The sequence below is a fragment of the Abramis brama genome (assembly GCF_963993115.1).
Source record: "Abramis brama genome assembly, chromosome: 2".
NCBI lineage: Eukaryota > Metazoa > Chordata > Actinopteri > Cypriniformes > Leuciscidae > Abramis > Abramis brama.
Genome location: NC_139964.1, coordinates 6977888 through 7005549, shown reverse-complemented (window position 1 = coordinate 7005549; position 27662 = coordinate 6977888). Strand labels below are relative to the sequence as shown.

General features: G+C 37.5%; 1 protein-coding gene across 1 annotated transcript in view; it reads right to left on the bottom strand.

The window, feature by feature from the left end:
- The window catches only part of LOC311077571 (deoxynucleoside triphosphate triphosphohydrolase SAMHD1-like), a 30342-nt gene extending 9894 nt beyond the window's left edge, over positions 1 to 20448 (bottom strand). Inside the window, exons 1-7 of the mRNA XM_084106100.1 lie at positions 20264 to 20448; positions 12274 to 12392; positions 3337 to 3497; positions 2958 to 3073; positions 2717 to 2788; positions 2527 to 2558; positions 2273 to 2431 (exon numbers count right to left, since the gene is read on the bottom strand). Coding sequence (XP_083962226.1) covers positions 2273 to 2431; positions 2527 to 2558; positions 2717 to 2788; positions 2958 to 3073; positions 3337 to 3497; positions 12274 to 12392; positions 20264 to 20327 — 723 coding nt within the window. The 5' untranslated portion in view covers positions 20328 to 20448. The remainder of the gene's footprint in view (positions 1 to 2272; positions 2432 to 2526; positions 2559 to 2716; positions 2789 to 2957; positions 3074 to 3336; positions 3498 to 12273; positions 12393 to 20263) is intronic.
- Positions 20449 to 27662: the final 7214 nt, after the last annotated feature.

The window sequence follows — 27662 nt, the reverse complement described above, 5'->3', positions numbered from 1 at the left end:
CAAACACTGATCATCATAATGGTTACTCAAATTTAGATTTTCTCCTTCAGTGATTCTGCTTGCTAACATCAGGTGTCTTCAATAATGCTCAATCATCACTCAATCAATCACTTAATTATTTCATTAACTTTAACACTCTTGAGTGTTAATTTAACACTCATATTTTAACACTTTAACACTCTTGAGTCTAGAGCCAAATAAACTCCCAGGAGAGTTCATTTAACACTGGAGTTTTTGCTGTGCAGCTGATTTCACTAATTAGCTCTCTCTCCTGCTGAATTAGCAAATCCAGGTGATTGGAACAAAATACTGAGGAGAACTTTTACTTTCTGAACCTGGACTTTCCACCTCTGCTGTTAATTGTCAACAAGAACTTTTGTACATGTATGAAATAAATATTGTTTAACTGGTTTGTAAACTGGTTTCACACTCAGTATTGCTGGAAGTCAGTTGTAGTTTTTGTGTTTCTCTTTTTTCTGTTCTTGTGTCTCTGTCCTTCAGTGATTCTGCTTATCAGGTGTTCATCAGTGTCTCAATTCACTCACTTCTTTTCATTCACTCTGTCAAGAGGACTATATTAGTGAACTAATGTAGGGAATAGTGAATGAGGGTATAGGGTGTGATTGGGAAAACAGCCTCTGAGTGTCGATTTTGAGCTCTGTTAATTCACAGTATATTCCTGTAGGCTATTTTTGTTTTCTAAGGTATATTACTGTTTTAATGGAAAATGGTATGATATTGTCAGAATTTGGCCTTTTTTACAGCAAGGGGCTGTGTGTAAATGAGGCTTCATTCATGCTAACACATCAATAACAGATGAAGTATCAGTATGAACTAGGGCTGGGCGATATATCGCACGATATTGTTATGCGCATCTCGTCAGTAAAGCCGGTTCCCTTGATTAGTAGTAAATCGCCATCACCTGCTTTCAGATGGAGCTGTGTTAAATTATCACTCCTGGGGCTTGGAGTGTATATGAGCCCACACTCAAGAGTGTTAAAGTTAATGAGATAATTAAGTGATTAATTTAGTGATGATTGAACATTATTGAAGACACCCGATGTTAACAAGCAGAATCACTAAAGGAGAAAATCACAAATTGTAAGCCACCGTTATGGTGATCAGTGTTTGCTTTAGTTGGGCTCTTGAACCTTTTATGTTTACTTTAATTTTTATTGTTGTTTGTCTGCTGTTATTGATTTATAACAGTTAAATGAACAAAGTAAAATGTGATCTGACAATGTTGGTTATGTTTTGACAATCATGCTGTGATCTGAAAAATGAAGTTTATTGAGATAGTTTGGTTTAACTTGTTAGCAGTGGTTTTGTGATTCTTCAGCCTATGATAGTCAGTATTTTACTTATAATTTAAAATATTTAATAAACATTGTTCTGATCAAAAGACTTTCAAATGAATTTACTTAGAAACACAGACATCAATAATCAGCCTGTGAATCTCAACAATGGTGACAATAATAAAGCATGTTGCAGTGGCTGCCACCAATCACAACTCATTAATGGCTCCCATCATGCATTGCGGTATGAATAAATTATGATCTGAATTGTCTATGTAATTTACTTTTCCTAATTGAATATTCTGCTCGTCACCATTGTTGAGATGCATAGACTGAATCTTGACATCTGTGTGTGCCTAAAAGAATGATTTTTTTTTAAACAACTTTTAAGAAATCCTTTATATTATATCAAAAATTCTGGCCATTTATGCAGATTCACAGTTATGCTGTAACCAACAACATAAATCAAAGTCAGCAAGAAAGATCTTAATGAATTCAGTAATCAAGTTCAAATGATGAATGTCATAATATAACCAACACCATCAGATCACTTTTTTTCTTTGTTCATCCGGCAGTTATAACTCAGATACAGCAGCCAAACAAAATCTAAAGTAAACACATAAGGCTCAAGAGCCCAACTAAAGCAAACATTAATCGCCATAACGGTGGCTTACAATTTGTGATTTTTCTCCTTCTGTGATTCTGCTTGTTAACATCAGGTGTCTTCAATAATGCTCAATCATCACTAAATTAATCACTTAATTATCTCATTAACTTTAACACTCTTGAGTGGACTCATACACTCACAGGAGTGTTAATTTAACACTGGAGTTTTTGCTGTGTAAGAAGAGCCGTAGTTAACTGACAAGCTGAGCCATATCGCATTAAATATCGCTGGCGATACGTCTTTAACCGGCTTTACTGACGAGATGCGCATAACAATATCGTGCGATATATCGCCCAGCCCTAGTATGAACCTTAGCATCTGAATCTTTTTCCCCTTTTTCCCCTTCGATTAACTCTTTAATGAAGGTGACGTCTTTATCTTCCAGTCCGTGCTCTTTCAACACATTCTCATTCTCAGTCTTCAAACTCTTCACAATGTCATCAAACATCAGCACTGACATCTGCTCATGCTGCAGTAAAGACACAAAGACAGATGAAATCATAAATACATATATTACAGAAACCAACAGCTCTGAGTGTGTGTGAGCAGTGTGTTCATTCTCACCTTCCACTTCTCAGGGATGTCATCAGGCAAGCCTAAGAAAAAAACACAGGTCTCATGTGGATTGTAAGTCATGTTATGCACATTAACAAACTCTTTCAGGTTAATTTCCCAGACATACATGGCTTGAGTTCTCCATGTCCAAATGTAACAGTAACATGAGTAAGAAATGTGCATGTCCACAGACACTTACCTTGTTTCTTTTTTATTGTTTTTGCTTTAGGAATAACCAGACCATCAAATACATGGGAAAATGGACCATGACCTAAAAAATAAAGAGAAACTGGATAATTCTAGGTATGGTTATCATAAATCAATGCTCAGTTTGACAAGGGTTTGGGTGAGTTTAGACTCCATGACAAATACAAAAAACACAACACAAAACACTGAATAGTGGATTATTTTCACTTTCCATGTGCATTAGTGCTACTCACCCAAGTCGTGACACAGTCCAGCGATCTGAACACACAGGAAATCCTGTCTGGTGATTTTGAGCTCTGGCTGATTATCATGAAGAATCTTGACCAGACAACCTGCTAAATACGCCACACTAACACACACACACACACACACACACACACACACACACACACACACACACACACACACTTTATACCAAGAACACTGAATAGCAAAAATATTTGTATTCATTTACTTGCATGCCATGTAAAAACATCAACAACATCAGAGAACTGTGAACATGCAAACGTATATTATTTTAAAATATTAACTTTAAATCTCTCAAATTATTAATTTAAACATAATTACTTAAACAATCTAAAAAATGTTGATCTGAATATAATAATATTTCACCCAAGAGAGTGTTCGAAGCGATTGTGAGAAGCTCCCGGATACACCAGATATTTTCCTCCAAGTTGTTTGATGTGACGGAGTCTCTGAAACTGAGGAGTGTCGATGATCTTCACCAGCAGGGGGTGCAGCGCAATGTGACCATGAATGGGGTCGTTGAAAATCTACAAAAGATACAGGTTTGTTGACTACTTATGTTTGACATTTACACTTATGGCAGTTACCAGTTACTGTACAGACTCTCTGAAATATTTTTGTGAGTGAACATCAAATATAATGTAGAGTACAGTTTAAATGTTTAAAGAGGGTATGTACTGATGTCACTGAGTCAGCCCGAGTGGCAAACATCCTGAAATTTTGCTGGAATTTTGTATGGGAAAATGTGAAAAATTTGAATACAACAAAATGTTATCTATTAAAATTAAATTACTTTCTTTAAAGTCCACATGAAATCAAAATTGACCATACTTACTTTGTTTGCCTAAATTGATCGTTTTGTGGTGAACAATTCATCCATGCAAGTCAATCCACACAAAAAAAATTTTGGGCTTCGTAATCTTTAATCAAAATCTGAAAATGCCCCTCCCCTCTGCGTTGGAGGACCTTCCCTGATGACGTAGGTTTGAGGACTTGGGTTGGGAAACGCTTAACCACTCCCCTCAAACCGTTAGTCTGTTATGAGCGAGAGATGGAGAGGAGGAGCGCTAGAGTAAAACCCTGCCCTCTGTTCAATATTCCGTTTCACTGGGAAACACGTCACAACACTGGAGAAAAGTCGTTTGCAACTTCCGGTTCACGGGGACTTTAAAGCTGCTGGAAACCATGTATGGTGAATCGCTATACAAATAAATTTGAATATACGCTTAGTCTACAAAATGCTGGGTTGAGCATGTTGTAATTTTTGGGGTTATTTTTGCAGAGCTAGGTTTTTGTGTTACCCAGCTGATGGGTCAATCTCACTGTCAACTAGGGCTGGGCGATATATCGCATCACATTGTTATGCGCATCTCGTCAGTAAAGCCGGTTCCTTGATTAGTAGTAAATCACCTTCACCTGCTTTCAGATGGAGCGGCATTTACTACAAAGAGCCGTAGTTAACTGACAAGCTGAGCCATATCGCATTAATATCACGGACGTATCGCCAGAGATAATTAATGCGATATGGCTCAGCTTGTCAGTTAACTACGGCTCTTTGTACACAGCAAAAACTCCAGTGTTAAATTAACACTCCTGCTGTTAACAACATAAACCAAAATATCTCAATAAGTTTCATTTTTCAGATCACAGCATGATTATATCAAAACATAACCATCACTATCAGATCACACTTTTCTTTGTTTATTTGACTGTTATAAATCAGTAACAGCAGCCAAACAATATTTAAAGTGAATGTAAAGGGTCAAGAGCCCAACTAAAGCAAACAATGATCATTATAACGGTGGCTTACAATTTGTGATTTTCTCCTTCAGTGATTCTGCTTGTTAACATCAGGTGTCTTCAATAATGTTCAATCATCACTAAATTAATCACTTAATTATCTCATTAACTTTAACACTCTTGAGTGTTAATTTAACACTCATATTTTAACACTTTACACTCTTGAGTGTGGACTCATATACACTCCCAGGAGTGTTAATTTAACTAGGGCTGGGCGATATATTGCACAATATTGTTATGCGCATCTCGTCAGTAAAGCTGGTTCCTTGATTAGTAGTAAATCGCCATCACCTGCTTTCAGATGGAGCGGCATTTACTACAAAGAGCCGTAGTTAACTGACAAGCTGAGCCAAATCACAGCAATATCACGGACGTATCCCAGAGATAATTAATGCGATATGGCTCAGCTTGTCAGTTAACTACGGCTCTTTGTACACAGCAAAAACTCCAGTGTTAAATGAACACTCCTGGGAGTGTATATGAACACTCAAGAGTGTTGAAGTTAATGAGATAATTAAGTGATTAATTTAGTGATGATTGAACATCATTGAAGACACCTGATGTTAACAAGGCAAGGCAAGTTTATTTATATAGCACATTTCATACACAATGGCAATTCAAAGTGCTTTACATAGAAGAAATTAAAATAATAAAAGAAATAAGAATAATTAAAACAGTTTAGAAAAATAGAATAAAATACAGTACAAACAGTCGGACGAACATTGGCACAGTGCTCATTCATTAAATGCATAGCTAAACAGAAGTGTTTTTAGTCTGGATTTGAATGTGACTGCAGTAGGAGCACGTCTGATATCCTCTGGAAGCTGGTTCCAGCTGCGGCTGGCATAATAGCTAAAAGCAAACTCGCCATGCTTAGAGTGAACCCTTGGTAGTTCTAGCTGATATGATCCTAATGATCTGAGTGATCTGTTGGGTTTATATTCAGTAAGCATATCTGCAATGTATTGAGGTCCTAGGCCATTGAATGATTTAAATACCAGTAGTAATACTTTAAAATCAATCCTAAATTTAACTGGGAGCCAGTGTAAAGACCTGAGGACTGGTGTGATGTGTTCATATTTTCTGGTTCTGCTCAGAATCCTGGTGGCAGCGTTCTGTATGTAAGAACTGATTTTCCTGCTAAAACAAAACTCACCCTGCAATAACGCCATAAAATGCACCCTGGACAGCAGATAACAAAGACAGAGCACAGAACCTTGTCCTGCCCAAACTTATCTCATTGTCCCCTTGTTTGACTTCAACTCATCCCCCCTCTCCCTCCTCAAGGCACTGAAAGTCATTAAGAATGTCTATTTAACACATATGGTGTATCTTGTGAATATGTTGTTTTTTCTTTTCATGTTTGGTGTCATTTTAAAGGACACAGTGCGATTGGTAAAATGGTCTTAATTTCATTGCAGTCATTGGTTTAATGAAAAAGATTGAGAACTCAGGAGAATCCTGTATCTCCTCTCTGGCTGATATCTCTTTATGATATCTCCTGAAACCAGGTGCTACCCCCCTGGGGTACATGGATTGGCCCAACCAACTCTAAACAACATTTGTTTAACCCCCTTCTGTTCTGATCTGGTATTTAAGGCGAGGAAATAGAATACACTTTGGGACTCTTTTACCAGGATCATCCCCCATAGTGATGTTTCAGTGCTTTCCGGTTGGAAAGCCCTGACACATTACTGTGTCTTTGTCAGGAAAACATTACTTACTTTTAGAGTCATCTTTGAGTAAATGATGTCATGTATTTTCTGAATTGGCTTCTAATAATTTACTTCTGTAATTGGCATGATACATTTTTACCTGACAAATAAATGTTACATCTTGAATTATTCTGAAGTTTTAGAAATCATTCATTTTAGTAGATTAATGTGTAGTCTGGTGTTTCCGCAAATCTTTGTCCAGGATAGATCAAACTGAAGGCACTTTGAATGGAGCATGGGGCACATCTTAGGAAGACCTTCTGATTTCTGACTATCTCCTGAATTAGCATGTTGTACGCTGCAAATATTATAAAAAATTACACCTATGGGTCTGTAGTGCGCGGCTGCATAGGGTAAAATACTTGCACTGCACCCTCTGACTATTTCAGGACTGGCTAGTTTGTGATCGTGAGCGCGCAGTCGCGACGTGACGTCTCAATGCGACACTAGGTCCGTAATGAACGAATAATTGAAAGTATGGGATAATCAGAATAATCAAAGATCTAAATTAATTCATAATCAATATTTATGATTATTTTCTAATCAGGAATACGATCTAAATTTGATTATCATTTGAAATTGGAGTCAGATTAAGCGTAGAGCTAAAGTAATACTAAAACTAAGTTCCAATAAATTAAGTGAACTTCACTGGAGCGCTGAAAAGACATACACGCTTTAAACCTTCACCAGGCCGTTGGATTCCGTCGTTGGGCCAATGGATGGTCCTTACATGTATGAGCTGCAACTGTCTTATGGTCTTTTTGGGAAGGCCAGTGATGAGTCCATTACAATAATCCACCCTGCTGGTGATGAAAGCATGCACAAGTTTCTCTAAGTCTTGTCTGGAAACAAAGCATCTAATTCTTGCAATATTTTTTAGATGATAGTATGCTGATTTAGTTATTGCTTTGACATGACTACTGAAACTAAGGTCTGACTCTAGTGTCACACCGAGATTCCTGACTTGATTTTTAGTTGTTTGACCCCTAGAGTGAAGGTATGCGTTCACCTTGAGAACTTCATCTTTGTTTCCGAACGCAATGACTTCAGTTTTGTCTTTGTTTAACTGAAGAAAGTTTTGACACATCCAACTGTTGACTTCGTCAATGCATTGGCACAGGGAGTCAATGGGGCTGTAATCGTTAGGCGATAGGGCTAAGTAAATCTGTGTGTCGTCTGCATAGCTGTGGTAAGCAATTTGGTTCTCTCTCATTATTTGGCTCATTGGGAGCATATACAGGTTGAACAGGAGTGGCGCAAGAATCGAGCCTTGAGGGACTCCGCATGTCATGGATGTCCACTCAGACTTATGATCTCCTATACTCACATAATAACCTCTCCCATCTAAGTATGACCTGAACCATTTTAGGACTATCCCAGAAAGCCCCACCCAGTTTTCCAGCCTGTCAAGAAGTATGTTATGATCCATAGTGTCAAATGCAGCACTGAGGTCAAGTAGTACCAGCACTGATAATTTGCCTGAATCAGTATGTAAGCGAATATCGTTTATTATCTTTATGAGCGCTGTTTCTGTGCTGTGGTGCGGTCGGAAACCAGACTGAAAATTGTCAAAGGATCCATTCAAGCTCAAGAATTTGTTCAGCTGATTGAAGACAACTTTTTCAATGATCTTGCCTATGAAAGGAAGATTTGAGATCGGTCTATAGTTGCTATATATACGAAATTTGACACCCTATTTGACAAAATCGGCCGTTTTATTCAGTGCCGCATCTTGTCGAGTAAACTCGACCGTGGCGTCTAGAGGGTTAATATGGTCTTATCCAGATTGTTCTTTTTCAGGAGGGGCTTGACAACTGCTTGACAACTGCAGTTTTCAGGGAGTTTGGAAAACTCCCAGAGAGTAGTGAGGCATTTACCACTTCTAGAAGATCTGCTTCTAAACTGTTTAACACACTTTTGAAAAATGATGTGGGAAGTGTGTCAAGAGCGCATGTTTATGTTTTAAGGTGCTGTACAGTTTCTTCCAAAATTTTGCCATCAATTTCTTTGAAATCAGACATAGTAACATAGTAACAAGCAGAATCACAGAAGGAGAAAATCACAAATTGTAAGTTAACAATAGGACGATGATTGTTTGCTTTAGTTGGTCTCTTGAGCCTTATGTGTTTACTTTAGATTTTGTTTGGTTGCTGTATCTGAGTTATAACTGCCAGATGAGCAAATAAATAAAAGTGATCTGATGGTGTTGTTATATTATGACAATCATCATTTGAACTTGATCACTGAACTCATTAAGATCCTTCTTTCTGACTTTGATTTATGTTGTTGGTTACAGCATAACTGTGAATCTGCATAAATGCCCATAATTTTTTATATAATATAAAGGATTTCTTAAAAGTTGTTTAAAAAAAAAATCATTCCTTTAGGCACACACAGATGTCAAGATTCAGTCTATGCATCTCAACAATGGTGACGAGCAGAATATTCAATTAGGAAAAGTAAATTACATAGACAATTCAGATCATAATTTATTCATACCGCAATGCATGATGGGAGCCATTAATGAGTTGTGATTGGTGGCAGCCACTGCAACATGCTTTATTATTGTCACCATTGTTGAGATTCACAGACTGATTATTGATGTCTGTGTTTTAAATGAATTGATCTGAATGTCTTTTGATCAGAACAATAATGAGTTCAGTGATCAAGTTCAAATGATGATTGTCATAATATAACCAACATCATCAGATCACTTTTTTTCTTTGTTCATCTGGCATTTATAACTCAGATACAGCAGCCAAACAAAATCTAAAGTAAGTAACACATAAGGCTCAAGAGCCCAACTAAAGCAAACATTAATCGCCATAACGGTGGCTTACAATTTGTGATTTTCTCCTTCAGTGATTCTGCTTGTTAACATCAGGTGTCTTCAATAATGTTCAATCATCATTAAATTAATCACTTAATTATCTCATTAACTTCAACACTCTTGAGTGTTCATATACACTCCCAGGAGTGTTAAATTAACACTGGAGTTTTTGCTGTGTACAAAGAGCCGTAGTTAACTGACAAGCTGAGCCATATCGCATTAATTATCGCTGGCGATACGTCCGCGATATTGATGTGATTTGGCTCAGCTTGTCAGTTAACTACGGCTCTTTGTAGTAAATGCCGCTCCATCTGAAAGCAGGTGATGGTGATTTACTACTAATCAAGGAACCGGCTTTACTGACGAGATGCGCATAACAATATCGTGCGATATATCGCCCAGCCCTATCTGTAAGTGTTATTTGACGCACCCACCGCTAGCCTAGCTTAGCACAAAGACTGGATGTAAATGGATAATGGTAGCATCCTAATCCCAATAAGTGACAAAATAATGCAAACATTTTCCTATTTACATGTTGTGATCTGTATAGGCACAGCGTGTACAAATAACAAGGCTATATGAGACAGAGACCATTTTTAATCGTATAAATACTGGGAACTATATTCTCACTAGGCGTAGGAGCACAGCTAACGTTACTTGGGCGGAGTGGCTACTTGGGCGGAGTGATTAGCGCAGCACACGAGACGCCCTGTTGATGGTTCCGTAAACAAAACAAACGTGACTAACTAGCTAGTAGCTCACTATGTGAGCGTGCCGTGAACGCGCATGACGTCACGCCCAGTCTAAAATTCCGGCCCGAATCCCTCTTATTTATTTTACTTTACAGGATTATAGAGACAATCTCAGTGATCAGAGAAGGGCTCATTCAGCCCATCAGGCAATTGTTTAAGCATGTATGGGTTAGAAAACGGGTATTTTTAACATGAAAAGTTGCTTAATGCACCTTTAAGGAATTAATTTGAATAATTATTACTCAATTCTCATTTGTTAAATTTAATTAATACTATTGCTTGTAACCTGTTGCCACAATTTTATTGAGTAGATATAGCGTATAAATTTTTACAGTGTACACAGCAAACTCCCCAGAGTTAAAATAACTCTGAATCGGAGTTAAAGTTAATGAGATACTTAAGTGATTCATTAAGTGATGATTGGGCATTAATGATGGACACCTGCTGTCAACAAGCAGAATCACTGAGGGAAAGAGAAACAATAGGAACAGAGAAAAAGAGAAACACAAGAACTACAACTGACTTCAGACAGTCTTATATGAAATCAACTGAAGAGAAAAGAAGACATTAAATCTGTGAAGATCTCAGCAGAGGAGGATTAAACAACTCCACAAACAGCATTACCAGCTTCACTTATTACTAACCAGACTGACTTTATTTCTGTCAGACGTCTACAGAAGTTTTTTACTCTAATTTTTTACTCTTAGGTTTAACTCTAATGTGTTTCATTTGAAGTCACCATAACAGTGATTAGTGTTTCCATTAGTTGGGCTCTTAACTCTTATTATATGGTTTGTCTTTTTTGGCTGCTGTGACAGTGTGTTTGTGTTATTACTACAGAAGTTCTTTTTAAAAGGTGATGGAGGTTTAGATGTCATTTTATTTTAATTTGATGTTACCATGATGGTGATCAGTGATTGCTTTAGTTGGGCTATTGACCCTTAAACATTGTTTTTCTATGGCTGTGTCTTTAAAGTACATTTGCCATGGCAAAAAAAGCTGGTTGTTAATGGTCACAATCATCATATAGTGGCCTAATTCTAAGATTTTTAAAAAGTTTATATTCTGAACATTATGTGATACATTATGTGATGAGATCGTAATCAGCAACACCTAATCTCATTTTTGATGGCTTTGTTTCTGCCTCAAAAAATGTGACTTAAAAACACATTGTAACAGCAGCCAGATTATCAAATCAACGTTTGCTAAATGTTTTGAGGATATTATTAAGTCCTGAGTTGACAAGTGTTTTTTTATATAAAACGTTCTAGTAATGTGACGTGTTAGAGAAGCTAGAATATTTTAAATGCATTTTGAGAATGTTTTGAGGATGTTGTTGAGATAAGATTATATATTGTTCTCAATAAAACATTGGCACATTGGCTTCCATAATAACAGAAGAGGAACATTATCAAATCAACGTTCGTAAAATGTTTTGAGGATATCACTGGGACCTGAGATGATGGAGTGTTTTTTATAAAACGTTCTTAATGTGATATGTTAACAAAACTAGAACATTTGTGACCCTGGATCACAAAACCAGTCACACGGGTATATTTGTGGCAATAGCCAATAATACATTGTATGGGTCAAAATTATCGATTTTTCTTTTATGGCAAAAATCATTAGGATATTAAGTAAAGATCATGTTCCATTGAGATATTTTGTAAATTTCCCACCGTAAAGATGTAAAACATGTATTTTTTGTGAGTGAATGCAGCACAATCGTGAACATATATGCACAACTTTAAAGGAGATTTTCTCAATGTTTCGATTTTTTTGCACCCTCAGATTCCAGATGTTCAATAGTTGTATCTCGGCCAAATATTCTATGTCTGCCGGAAGCTATTTCACATTTAGATATGTATGTAAGGTTATTTGAAAAAGCCCTTTTCTGTTTCTTTGTTTGTTTGTTTGTTTGTTTGTTTGCTATATTACTTTTTTCATCTAGCCAACACTGCTATCTAGTGGTTTGCCTATGCACATTCAAAACTATAAATATCAAAACAATATAAAAGTTTTAAATAAATATAAATGTATAAAAAACCACTTGAGCCACGGCCATAGGTCTGACACAGAAGTTTAAATCAGCTATCACATAGAATACTATCCACTAAAGCTACATGCTGTAATATAAAGTGTATGTTCCTTCATAGAAATGAAAAGTGAAATTACACTATGCATAAATACTACACTAGTAACTTACCTTCATTTGTTCATTTGGAAAGTCCAGGGAGTATTTCTTCAAGAGGTCATGCAATTCAACCTTCACAACCTCCCACAACTCTCCAGACACTGAGCTTCCAGGCTCTAGGCTTCGAGACTCTGAAAAGGCATGCACTTTTATATCCTCATTGTTTGAATTAGAACATCCTCAGTTTGTAAAAACAAGCAAATATTATTAAAGATAGGTACCAGAAAGGTGCAGCTCATGTGTGTTTATTTAATGCAAAATGTAATACGCAATATTCCAGCTAACAGATTTTTGTTATAAGAACGTTCTCCAAATATTCAGTGATGGTTCTGGGAATGTGAAAAATGTCCAGTTTTCTCGATGTTAGTAGAGGTGTGCGATACCGCTAGATTTGGTATCGATCCGATACCAAGTAAATACAGGGCCAGTATCGCCGATACCGATACCGATACTTTTTAATAATTAAGGTGGATGCGTCTTCAACCTAAATCTAAATGAATTTTCATGACTTTTAATTTGTTTTTGTGATTTGCATTTTGGGTTATTAATCAGTACTACAAAAGCTTTTGTTCAGAACCAACTTTTGGTTACTTCTGCTTTATTTAAATAAACAAAGTTACAAAATTATTATTCAAGTAGCATGTTAACAAAAAAATGTTTCTCCTCTTTAGTGCACTTCACAATAAATATAAAAAATGTAAAACAAATTCTCCTTGTAATAAGATATGAGAATAAAATAACATTTCTCCTCTTTAGTGCACTTTTCAGGATTTGAAAAAAAAAAAAAACATAAATAAAAAACAATTACTGTAAATACAAAATATAAAATGTAAAAATTAAACAATAACCAAAGCCTTCAGTTCAAAGAAATACTCCCAGAATCCCCTGTGGTCCCTGTTCCCCTGTGCAGAAAAGAGGTTTTGGTTAGAGGTTTTTGTTTAGGAACAGAATCATATTCACATTTTTTGCTTTTATTGCAGATCGCCTGTGACTAATTAACTGTCCTGCCTTTGAAAAATCCTCTCAGCTGGCACTGATGTTGCAACCACTCCCAGGTTTTTCTTCGCAAGTTTGCTAAGAGAGGGGGATGTTTGTGCGTTGTTTTTCCACCAAAGTAGTGTATCCTGATTACGAGGAATTGGCCTTTCTTCTGAGTACCTGCGCAGTTCAATTAGTGCATCTGTGCTAGTTGTCCGATGTCGCTGAGATGCAAGGACCTGAGAGTCAAAATTTTCCCATATCCCACCTTTTGCTGCAGCTTTTACAGGCTCAACATTTGCAGAGTCACGGAATCCCAGGTTTTTAAATCGAATGTCCAGATAGGTGCTGACAGCAAGACCATAAAATGTCTCAATAGCCCTGAAACGATGATGGCATTGTGCTGATAGCTCAGCAGCTAGCTTGCTACCTTGTCGCTCAGAAGCTGAAGCAGTTCTCAGAAGCAATGAAACCAGGGGAATAACCTTCGAAACTGAAACATGTTTTTCAGTAGAAACCTCCCTGGTTGCTTCTTCAAATGGTCTCAGTGCGTCAATAGAGAGACTGATAACAGACCATTGCTCCTCATTCAAGCAAAGCGAGCTCTTGCCAAGTAGACAGAGGGCTGTGGTAACTGCCTCTTTTTGCTCCAACAATCTCTCCCACATGTAGAAGACAGAGTTCCACCTTGTCTCAACTGCTTGAAGAAGTTTATGTTCAGGGAACTTCCCACATAGCAACATTGTTTCGGCCCAGATCCGGCCCACATCTGGCACACGTGAAAAGATGATCTGGCCCACATGCAGCGTGGAATTACGGCACTTGGGTGGGCCACTCCTGTTTGCCAGATCTGGGCCACAAGCAGGCCATAGCAATGCCACATCTCAGCCAAGAGCAAAGAAATAAACCAGAACTGGAGGATTAAACAACTCCACAAACAGCATTACCAGCTTCACTTATTACCAACCAGACTGACTTTATTTCTGTCAGACGTCTACATAAGTTTTTATTGAGAATTAACAGAGGTTTAACTATAATGTGTTTCATTTAAAGTCACCATTACAGTGAATAGTGTTTCCATTAGTTGGGCTCTTAACTCTTATTATATCTATTGTCTTCTTTGGCTGCTGTGACAGAGTGTTTGTCAAACACATTTGCAGCAGCAAAGAAAGCTAAAGTGAAATGAGATCAGTTGATGATGGTTACCTGTTGATGGTTTTATAATCATCATGAAATAACCTGTTTCACTGAGATAATTTGAATCTCACAATTGTGTTGTACCATTAATATATTCTCATCACAAACCCTGTGTTTCTGCAGCACGAGGTCCAGCAATATTATAACAATCAGTTAGAAGACTTTAACAAACATGAGCACGAAAAAAAATCCATGGTGACACACTTAGATATCAAAAATCAGCACATGAATCTCAACAAGGGTGACAATATATATATATTTTTTTTAGATTAATTCAGAACATCACTGAAAAGCTACTAAATGCCAAAACAAAAACAACAGCAAAAAATAAAAGCACATATTTAGAATTAAACAAATTAATAGGACAATTTAGCTGCATAATTTATTCATGTTGCAATGCATGCTGGGAGTTTTGTACAATGATGGTACCCAGCATGCATTGCAGCAAGGTACTTTTGATTCTCACCATTGTTGAGATTCATACGTTGATTATTGATGTCTGTGTGTGTCATCGAACAGTAATGATTCGTGCTCATGTTTGTTAAAGTCTTCTAACTGATTGTTATAATATTACTGGACCTCATGCTGCAGTAACACAGGGTTTGTGATGAGAATATATTAATGGTACAACACAATCTTTAGATTCAAATTATCTCAGTGAAAGAGGTTATTTCATGATGATTATAAAACCATCAGCAGGTAACCATCATCACCTGATCTCATTTCACTTTAGCTTTCTTTGCTGCTGCAAATGTGTTTGACAAACACACTGTCACAGCAGCCAAAGAAGACAATAGATATAATAAGAGTTAAGAGCCCAACTAATGGAAACACTATTCACTGTAATGGTGACTTTAAATGAAACACATTATAGTTGAACCTCTGTTAATTCTCAATAAAAACTTATGTAGACGTCTGACAGAAATAAAGTCAGTCTGGTTGGTAATAAGTGAAGCTGGTAATGCTGTTTGTGGAGTTGTTTAATCCTCCAGTTCTGGTTTATTTATTTGCTCTTGGCTGAGATGTGGCATTGCTATGGCCTGCTTGTGGCCCAGATCTGGCAAACAGGAGTGGCCCACCCAAGTGCCGTAATTCCACGCTGCATGTGGGCCAGATCATCTTTCCATGTGTGCCAGATGTGGGCCGGATCTGGGCCGACACAATGTTGCTATGTGGGTTCTGCTGCTTTTGGATTGCTTTTAGCTTGTCTGCAGCTCTAGTGCTGTGGTAAAAGTAACTAACTATAGCACTACTTCTCTTCTGGAGTTCTAGTATGTCAGGGTGAGCCTTGAGAGAGTCTTTCACCACCAAATTTAAAGTGTGCGCAAAACATGGGTAGTGTGACCAACCTGCTTTACGCACAGCAGCAACCATGTTGGCGCCATTGTCTGTTACTACAGCCTGAATCTTTTCTGAAATGCTCCATTCTTCCGCAATTCTGGTTAACTGCGAACAAATATTGTCTGCAGTGTGTTGTCCAGAAACAGAGCACGTTTCAAGCACGTATGCCAGCATTTGCCAGTTTTCATCTATGATGTGGCATGAGACTGTTAAATATGCCTCTGTCGCTGTTGATGTCCACATGTCAGTTGTCAGCACAACATTGTCCACACTGCTTAATGCCTTTCTGACCTTAGAGGAGCATTCTTCATAAAGTGCAGGTAGTTTCCCCTCCATCAGAGTTTTCCTACTTGGAATTTTGTACCGTGGCTCAAGTGTCTTTACAAAATTCCTGAAGCCGACATCTTCCACTATGGAAAGAGGCTGCAGGTCCCTCACAATCATTTCTGCTAGGCGCCTTGTAATTTCCACTGCTCTTGGAGAATAAGCTAAGATAAATAATAAAAATAATTAAGTCTGGTGCACATCTACGTGTAGTTTAAATATAGAAACTAGTATCCCTTTCACAGCTAACACAAAAAGGGTAATTATATTCAAATATCAAATATGACTTACATTATATTCAGTATATTTGTTTCAGTTCCAGTAAATGTATTAATTTAAATAACACGCTTCAATGGAATTAATGTATTACTTCTAGGTCTTAGCATAATTCTTAAGTTGACTAATAACAAATGACCAGTTATTAATTACTATTAACGCTGAAGATGACTAAAATATGTCTTTTATCACTCTTATCTACCTGGATATTCTCTGCCAAACTGAAATGCCTCTGGCAGTGACTTCTGCCTCTGAGTTGCGGGTCTGTCGGGGCCAGGGGGAGGGGGTGGGGGATATTTCTCCTCCTCTCTCCGTTTCTGCAGCTCTGCATTTTCTGGTCCGTGATTTTTCATATGTTTGTACAAATTAGTTATATTGCCACTGTATTTTAAAGACTTTCTACAAATGGTACAAGTCGCTGTTGTCTCATTTTCGGCCTGAAAATACAGCCATACAACGCTCCTCTTTCTCTCTGATGCCATTCTCCGTCTCTGACTGACTGGAAATGCGCGGCTGAGCGAGCGCGCGCCTGACTGCTGGTGGTAGCGCTTGTGGTGAGTCACGTGACGGTACAACACAGGAGAGGGGGAGGAGAGCAATGTCGAGCACGAGCAGCACTCGCTGTCTCGCTCTGCTCTTTGACAGCAGCAGCATTTTGACAAACACGGTCAGGTCGCAAAACGAGAGAAACTGAAACTTAAGTATTGATATTTTCACGTTGGTATCGATCAATACCGATACCAACGTTGGTATCGATATAATCGATATTAGTATCGATCTGCCCACCTCTAGATGTTAGAGGAACGTTAAAAGGTAAATGTTCCTCAAGCGTTCTTTCAACTTAATTTTGATTTAAAATCTAACATTATAGGAACGTTGATTTCTAACCTTCCAAGAACATAAACATGTTAATAGAATGTTATTTGAAGGTGATGTTCCTGAAACATTCTTTCAATCATCTTTCGAAAGAGTAAGAACACAAACTACAACTTTATTCAGACATAGCCTTAGATGAACTGAAGATAAAAGACATTAACTCTCTGAAGATCTGATTAAACAACTCCACAAACAGCATTACCAGCTTCACTATTGCTAACCAGACTGACTTTATTTATGTCACACGTCTACAGAAGATCTTATTGAGAATTAACAAAGGTTTAGATGTTGATGTCTTATTGAAAATGTTTCGTTTGAGGTCACCATTATGGAGATCAGTGTTTGCTTTAGTTGGGCTCTTGACCCTTGACTTGCATTAAGTTGATGCTTTATCAGCAATTGCAAGTGTTTATGAAGAACATTTCTGCATTAATAAAGCAGATCAACATGTCTGGTTTGATAACAGACAAATTATTGTATACAAATTATTATACACGTTTTTCACGTTCCCATAATCAACACTGAATATTTGGAGAACGTTCTTATAACAAAAGTCTGTTAGCTGGGTATCTACTCAAAAAAAATGTGGCAACAGATTACAAATAATATTAGTAATTAAATTTAACAAATAAGAATTGAGAAAAAAAATATCAAATTATTTCCTTAAAAGTCAAACATTTAAAATGAGAAAAATGTAAACAAAAATATCTGAATAACAGACAGATGTTAACTATGAATTAAGAACTCTTTATTTTTTTATTGCCAACATTAAAGACACCTGGGGCCTCATTTATAAACGTTGCGTACGCACAAAAGAAGGCGTACGCCGCTCTCTACGCAATAATTGGTATTTATAAAAAGCAAACTTGACGGGAAAATGTGCTGTCCTTCACGCAAGGTCTGACCCAGGCGTACGCACAAAAACCGGTGAAATGAGAAATGGCGACACCGTCGGCAGAATGAAGAAACACGTGAAACTGTAGAAACTGTAAAAGAAATGGCAATACTGCCTCATAAATAACATGAAGACTTAGCAAGTCTTACAATTAACAGCCTACACGAACACCCGTTTGATCGATCTGCAGTGTAAACAAACAAAAGCAAATGAAAATTACAACAGAAATGCAAATTAACACATATTTGCAAAATGAAAAGTGAAATATGTTCTGCAATAATATTGGCATGTTATGCAATTCATCCTCATAACACATCTGTAGCTTGTCAGATGTAATCAAATGGATGGTAATAAAATGCCATGATGCCATCACAAGGCGTAATGACGTGAGTGAAGTTACGTTTCTTGGTTTTCCTCTGTGTTTGCCATGATTTCGCAATCGATGAATATTAACTTATGGGCGTTTCACGGACTATTTATGGGCAACTATGGGCGTGACATGAAGCCGCAAAAGCTGCGCTACATTTAGAATTGATTGTGATTTATTAAGGGAAAACTGCGTAGGATGTGCGTGCGCACGGTTTTATAAATCCGAATATTTCTGTGCGTACGCACGTCCTATGTTTCATCAGTACGCCACTTCTGACGCAAATCCTACGCAAAGTTTTATAAATGAGGCCCCTGAAGATAACAAGCAGAATCACTGAAGGAAAGAGAAACACAAGAACTACAACTGACTTCCAGCCACAGCCTTAGATTAAATCAGTGTTTCCCAATCCTACTCCTGAAGGACCCCAACACTGCTTGTTTTCTTTGTCTCCCTAATCAAACACACCTGATTCAACTCATCAGCTCATTAGAAGAAACTCTAGGACAGGGATGGGCAAATGCTTGATTAGGGTCCCAGATAGACAGCAACCATCAAAATAATGTTAATGTGTCAATGTTAAGTGCATTGAATCAACATATATTTCGCTCCAGCAATTAAAGGAACAATGTGTCGTTTTTTAGGTATTTTATTATCTAAAATCAATATTTGTATTCATACATATCTCCTCAATGGTGTTCAAATGTACTAGGCAAACGCATTTCCACAATGCATTTTCATTCAGAGCCAGCGTCACGTGACTGAAGCCAGCAGAAGCGGAGGAGCAGAGCAGTGAGAGGCGCTTGTCACTGCCCCGCAAGTTTAAAAGCTGCACTGTACGGTTATTTATAATGGAGGACCATACGCTGAGTCACAGGATAAGGAGTCCTCGTCGTCGAAAAAGTCCAAAATAGGCCGGAAAAGGAAACATGAACGGAGATTACAAAAACAAGGGTTAATGTCAGGATAGCTTTTTCCAGGTGGACAGAGCTAATGCAGGAGAAAGCTTTCAAAAGAGACGCTGAAGTTTCCTGCTTTCTTCTCGACAGGCAAGTCAATGTTACAGTCTTAATTACAAGCTTTTTTCATTGCTTGGTTGTGTACTTTATTATGTAATATACAAAAATATAACGAATAAAGAAGGCATCACTACTAATTACCATAGTTCATGTTTTTCACAGTCAGTAATTCATACTGTAACATTCGATTGTTCGTTGTGTCAAGTTGCAGTTTGTTTGAAATAACAAACCTGTTCACCCGAAGGAAAACTCGATGAAGTGCTATTATAAGACATCCTGTCATATCTTTTTGGTACATAATGGCTACTGTAGATGCAACACGCATTTGAAAAAGTGAGGCGCTGGAGAGCACTATTCGTTTGAATGCAAAATACATTTTTACCACTAAATGGGAGAAATTCTTACACAATGTCACTTTAATGTTGAATTTGCAATCATGTTTGCACTCTCAGAAAATGAAACACAACAATTATAACTGACTTAAATCCACACAGACTGAAATCAACTGCAAATAAAAGACAATAAATCTCCTTAAACAAGTCTCTTTTGTAGAATCACTTGATGTTCACAAAAGTTATATTGACACTATTTTGTTCTTGATTATTCTAAATAAAAAAAAATATATAAAATTACATAAGGTCATGACTGTCAGTTATTTGTGAACAAACCTGCAATTAAATAATGCAAAATAAAGTGACTAATTAAATTATAATCTTTGTCTTCACTTACCTTCTTGAAAGGAGCATTTAATATTCAAAGCACTTTGCCGGAGAGTTTTTTCAGGATGAGACATCTTTTTTCCTAAAGGATCAGTTTTTGTCTTATTTGTTGGTTGTTAAAAACTCAGATGATAGCAATGAAGATCTGTAGCGCTGCGTACAGCTTTTATAGATCCAGAAACTCACCACACTGGAATACATGACCAGGAATGTCTTGTCAAACTATGAGGGTGTGTCTTAAACCAATGTTGAGTTTGAACACTGCTGGAGAAACCGGGGTGAAATTTAGGAGGTGCAGATATTAGACAATATGTTTATTTATTTATTTGTCTTAAAACTGCTTTTGATAGGTGTGTCTGTTTAGAAAATATATACAAATGTAATGCAAATATTACATAATAAAATGTGAAGGTTAAAGTGATAACTCGAGCAAAAAGGAAAATTCAGTGGGGTTTTGTCCATACAATATAAGTTAATGGGGTCAGTGTTGTTTCAAAACCAACATTCCTCAGAATATCTTCTTTTGAGTCAAACATTCTGCTTGACTATGAACAGCTGATCTGTGTTTTCCATTCCATTGTGAGATTTTACTTTGTTTTACACATCCCTATAGCTGTGTTACACATTCGGTGTTTGTCAAAATAAAGTGTTACCTAGCTTTGTACCTAAGAAACAAACTCACTTCATCCTTTAATTGTATTCAGTCTTTTCTAGGCTTATTAATATTAATTATTAATCTCAGCAGCGTCTTAAGTTTGCTTATGAGCTGCGATCTCTCTCTCAAGAAACCACGCTTGTGCATTTTTTCTTTCTGATTCGATCATAAACTTGCGCATTAAGTACCGTTTCACAGCTGGCGAACGATCCCGCGCTTCAGCGTCATCACTATGACACGGCATTATTACGGCTTTTGTTCACACAGCGCGCGTTCCAGGACTGAACACGGCAATGTTACTAGGTCCCCAACACGGCATTGATCCCAGCATAAATCCCGGGTCGTGTTTGCATTCACACAGAAGGCACTCTGGCAATTTGCCGGCAATTTCCCGGGTTCAAAGCGCTGTGTGAAAGGGGCTAAAGTGAAAGCACACTTTTGATGGACAAAATAAATATGATTCCAAACAAAAGTGCCCAAAATGCACAGAATGTGCATGTCTAGTGTGTTTTAACAAGATTAGGTTATGTCAGAAAAGAAAATTAAGACTCAAAAATATTTATATAAAATTTACCCATTTACCCATGTTTTTATTATTCAGTTTGGGTAAAAGGATATGGTATTTTATAAAAAAAAAAAAAAAATATATATATATATATATATATATATATATAGAGAGAGAGAGAGAGAGAGAGAGAGAGAGAGAGAGAGAGAGAGAGAGATATTTGTGTGTGCTGTAAAGTGGTTAGAAAAAATGAAATATCGGTATCGGTATCGGAATTTTATCGGCAGGTCAAACTCAATGAAAAATCGGAAATCGGAATCGGCCTAGAAAATTGTAATCGGTGCATCTCTAGTTAGGAATTATAAATACTATTAAATTGTCTATCTAAATCTAAAACAAAATTCAAGAGAAATATTTAAATTTCTGTACTATTTCTGTGTAAGCCATTATGAAAATGTAAAATGTTTGTGTATTTACATGAGTGTGTGTGTATATATATATATATATATATATATATATATATATATATATATATATATATATATATATATATATATATATATATATATATAGCCTATATATATATAGGCTATGTGTGTGTTGTGGCACAGTGATGAACTTGGAAACTTAAAAATGGCACTTTATGACAAAAAGGTTGCTGACCACTGTACTAGATACTAGATAGCGTGACTTGTCTTTCACGAGGTTCGCACAATTCTGAGCTATTAAGCAAGCTTAGCATGTCAGTCAAAACAAACATATGGGGCTGGTTAAGTGATGTAGAACTCCAAAATATATTTGTTTACAAATAATGAACTATGGTAAAAACTGTTTTGAGGTCATAACATAATTGTGCAAGGAGCCGCGTGAAAACAAGTCTGTTGTATTTTATACTAGCACTAATAAAAGGAAAACGCAGCTGAACAAGCGTGTAGAAGCTCAACACTTTTATTCTGCTTCTTTTTACCTCAACACTCCAAGTTAATAGCGACCCCTAGAGGCATATTAACCCAGCATAACATTTTAAGCCAACACAACATTTTCCCCACTTTTAAGAATATTACCCAAAAGGTATATTAAACATAGCTTACACATATCTTGAACAAGACAATAACCAAAGAACAACTGTTTTAAACATACCTAATTCGCCAAGGTTATCACGTGGAAAGTACATTAAGGTCTCTTATTACATAACACACAAAAAATGCATGTTTCTTCATATCCCTCAACAAATCAAATCAAATCAAATCAAGTATATTTGTATAGCGCTTTTCACAATACAGATTGTATCAAAGCAGCTTCACAGTATTAAAATAAAATAATACAACAAAGTTTGTTTCTAGTGGAATTTATTGATTGATAGAATAAAATTAAATTAAATATCCCCAATATATCCCCAACTGAGCAAGCCAAAGGCAACAGTGGCAAGGAACCGAAAAACTCCATCAAGTGACCTAATGGTGTCCTAAAACTCCATCAGGTGACCTAATGGAGAAAAAAAACCTTGGGAGAACCCAGGCTCAGTCGGGGGCCAGTTCTCCTCTGGCATTTATTAACTAGAGGCCGGATTGTAGTTTGAAACTGTGAGATTAACAATATTATATGAATGCCTGGCTGAAAAGATGCGTCTTTAATCTAGTTTTAAACTGGGAGAGTGAGTCCGAGTAACGAACAGTATCAGGAAGGCTATTCCAGAGTTTTGGAGCCAAATGCGAAAATGCTCTCCCTCCTTTGGTTGATCTGGATATCCTAGGTATGACCAAAAGCCTCGAATTTATTGATCTTAAAGGGCGTGATGGATTATAGGGTGATAGAAGATCCGTTAAATAGACTGGAGCTAAGCCGTTTAGGGCTTTATAAGTCAATAGCAATACCTTATAATTAATACGGAACTTTATAGGTAGCCAATGTAGTGATGATAAAATCGGTGTTATATGATCATATTTTCTTGATCTAGTAAGAACTCTAGCGGCTGCATTTTGGACTAACTGTAGCTTGTTTATTGAGGATGCAGGACAACCGGCTAATAAAGCATTACAGTAATCTAGTCTCGAGGTCATGAATGCATGAACTAACTTTTCTGCATCAGAAACTGATAGCATATTACGTAGCTTAGCAATGTTTCTAAGGTGGAAAAAGGCTGTTTTTGTAACATACGAAATATGATTTTCAAAAGACAGGTTACAATCGAGTATAACACCCAGGTCTTTTACTGTAGAGGATAAAGAAACAGGACATCCTACGATGTCAAAGTTGTATTGTGAGAGGTTCTGTGGGCGGTTTTTTGAACCGATAAGTATTACCTCTGTCTTGTCTGGATTTAATAAAAGAAAATTACGCGTCATCCAATCTTTTATATCTTTAACACACTCTGTCAATTTGGATAATTTAGCGTTTTCATCTGGCCGTGATGAAATATATATTTGAGTGTCATCAGCATAACAATGGAAACTAATTCCATGTTTCCTTATAATATTTCCAAGTGGCAGCATATATATTGAGAATAACAGAGGGCCCAACACAGATCCCTGCGGCACTCCATAGTTTACTGGAATTATGATCGATTTTTTTCCATTTAAATAGACAAAATGGTAGCGGTCTGATAAGTATGATCTAAACCAGCTTAATGCTTGTCCTTGAACACCAGTATAATTTTGTAGTCGATCTAAGAGTATTGTATGATCTATAGTATCGAACGCAGCACTTAGATCAAGTAAAACTAGTATTGAGATGCAGCCTTGGTCAGAAGCTAAGAGTAAATCATTTGTGATTTTAACGAGCGCAGTTTCAGTGCTATGATGCGGCCTGAATCCTGACTGAAACTTTTCATAGATATCATTTTCTTGCAAGAAAGAGCCCAGTTGAGTGGACACAACTTTTTCTAGTATTTTAGACATAAAAGGTAGATTTGAAATGGGTCTATAATTTGCTAGATTATGCGGGTCTAATTGTGGTTTCTTAATGAGAGGTTTTATCATTGCCAGTTTAAATGTTCTTGGAACATGACCTAAAGATAAAGACGAGTTAATAATATTGAGGAGAGGCTCTTCCACTACAGGTAACACTTCCTTCAGTAGTTTAGTTGGTATAGGATCTAATAAACATGTTGTTGTTTTAGATGAAGTGATAAGTTTATTTAACTCTTTTTGTTCTATAGTTGTAAAGCACTGTAATTGTTCTTGCGGGGGGGATATTGAGGCTGAATTATAAGGTGCGATTGAGGATTGAACGTTTACAATTGTGGTTCTGATGTTTTCTATTTTCTCAGTGAAGAAGTTCATGAAATCATTACTACTAAACTGTAACGGGATATTTTGTTTGGGTGACGTCTGTTTATTTGTTAGTCTAGCCACGGTGTTAAATAAAAACCTAGGATTGTTTTGGCTGTTTTCTATTAGTTTGCGGAGATGCTCAGCCCTGGCCGCTTTTAGGGCCTTTTTATAACGTGACATACTGTCTTTCCACGCGATTCTAAAGACCTCTAAATTAGTTTGTTTCCATTTACGCTCTAAATTACGGGTTTCTCTCTTTAGAACATGCGTAGTATTATTGTACCATGGTGCTTTAATTTTCTCTCTGACCTTTTTTAATCTAACGGGTGCAACAACATCCAATGTTCTAGAGAGAATGGTGCTCATAGTGCTAGTTAGTTCTTCTAGTTCATCTGTTTGTTTGGGTTCAGGCAGCAGCTGAGACAGATCAGACAAGCAACTCGAGAAATTATCTATGGTGGATGGAAGGATTGTTCTGCCTGGTCGAAAACGTGGCGCCGCATGACATATTACAGCAGTACGTAATATGCAAGTTACCAAGTAATGGTCAGTGACATCATCACTTTGTGGAATGATATCTATATCGGTTGGATTGGATCCATATGATATAATTAAATCGAGTGTGTGATTAAGACGATGAGTTGGTCCGGTGACGTTTTGTTTGACCCCAAAGGAATTTAATAAATCTATAAACGCAGCCCCTAACGCATCATTTGGATTATCTACGTGTATGTTAAAATCTCCAACAATTAATGCTTTATCTACATTGACCAATAGATCTGAGAGAAAATCTGCAAACTCTTTTAGGAAATCAGCGTAAGGCCCAGGCGGTCTATATACGGTAGCCAAGGCTAGAGATAATATGGATTTTTTTCTAACATCTAAGAGCGTAACATTTAGTACAAGTATTTCAAACGAAATAAACTTATAACCCGTTTTCTGAGTAACATTGAGAATATCTCTATAGACCGCTGCAACACCGCCGCCACGACCAATCAGACGGGGTTCGTGCTTATAGGAGTATCCTAATGGAGTAGACTCATTTAGACCGAAATAATCATTAGGTTTAAGCCAAGTTTCAGTAAGGCAAAGTACATCGAAGCTATTATCCGTGACTATTTCATTTACAATAACTGCCTTAGGTGTGAGTGATCTAATGTTTAGAAGACCTAGCTTTAGAAATTGTTTTTGGTTACTAATAGCAACATTTTCTGGTTTAATAACAATTAGATTTTTTCTAGATCCTGCAGTAGATTTATTATTTGATCTCACTAAACGAGGAATAGACACAGTTTCTATGCAATGTTCTACACTATTTATATCAGTTAATTTGGTGCAGCAGAGACTATGATTTGAACTTTTGGTTACTAGTCAAAAGGTATTTAACATTTTGGAGATGTTATTCTGACAGAAGATCCGATCCGAATCTGCTTGGGTGTAAGCCATCAGCACGGTAAAGCCTAGGACGCTCCCAAAACAGATTCCAATTATTTACAAAGAGCAGTTTCTGCTCATTGCACCATGATATTAACCATTAATTTAGCGCGAATAATCTACTAAACTTTTCATGACCTAGTCGGTACGTGGGAAGCGGTCCTGACACAATGATCGTTATATCAGGCGATGTGCTGCGTACCGTATCGATCAGATTCCTGAAGTCTTTCTTCAGAACCTCCGTCTGGCGCAGCCTGATGTCGGCCCCTCCCGCGTGCAGGACCACAGTTCCGACGCGCTCGTTCAGAATCTCGGGAACGTGAGCAGCGATTTCAGAAACACGAGCACCAGGAAAGCAGTGACTATGCACCTTACTTTTATTTAACGTAGCTTGTACGTGTCGAACGATGGAATCACCGATGATCACAGCATCGCGTTCTGTTTCGCGAAGAGGGGAGAAGCGGTTTTGTGTGGATATCTCGAAAACCGGGAGGGTCGGAGAGAGTTTTCTTGGTCTAGACCTGACTCGCGTCTTCCGCTGCGGAAATATCCAGGCTTCGTGGTGGCATGTTGGAGCCGGCGTAAACGAGACCATAGCTGATCGCGGCCTCGACGCTCGTGACCGATGCTGAGTAACGCACGGAGTAGACGAGGTCGGAGTCAGCGGGTTAGTAATGTTGATCACTGATTTGTGTTCATCGGCGCGTGATGTTTCAAGAGCCAACCGCCGGTCTATCAGCTCGGCTTTTCTAACTAAAAGGTCGTGGATCTGTTTCTCAACAGCTTCCAGCTCAGACTGCAACGCGTGTAGCTCAAATGTATCCTCACCTGCACCAAAAGGTAGACTACTTACATCTGATATATTCGCCATTTTAACAGATGGACAGTAAGTTAGCAACGACGCTACCAGTGATGCTATCAATATTAATACTAATTTATGACTGAAGTCTTGGATATAATCCGTCTTTTTAGTGGTACAGGTGTAGAGTAGACGCACGATAGGCGAAAAAATGTTTGTTTGTACCGTAAGTGAGTGTGGAGAAGACGCGTTCAGCCGTGATCCACAGGAGTAACCTGTAAGAGTATCCGACGTTGGATCACTAATAGGCTTGAGACGCGTCTGCTCAACAGTCCGCGTTGTAACTATGAGGTGAGGAAAAATAGAAAATGTTCGTTGTAAGTGAGTTTAAAGAGAAATCAAGAATTATAAATCAATCGGGAGCTCCAAAGACAACAACGTGTTCAGACGCGACACATGCGCGTCTGAACTTTAATAAAATCTCCATCTTTAATAAAAAATGCGCGTCTGAACTCAACAATTACGGACTCCAGCATATCTCAACACATACAATCACAGAAGCAGCAGAACTGTGCAGACACTCTATCCAACATCAACATGTAACATCTGAAAATTAACAACTTTACAGTAGAGATGTACTATCGTGATGAGTGTGCATGTGTACAGTTCATGTGACAAAGTCTTTGTGCCAGACTGGCGGGCGTCTGATTCTGGACTGGCTTTGAGCTACCGATGTGACAACCG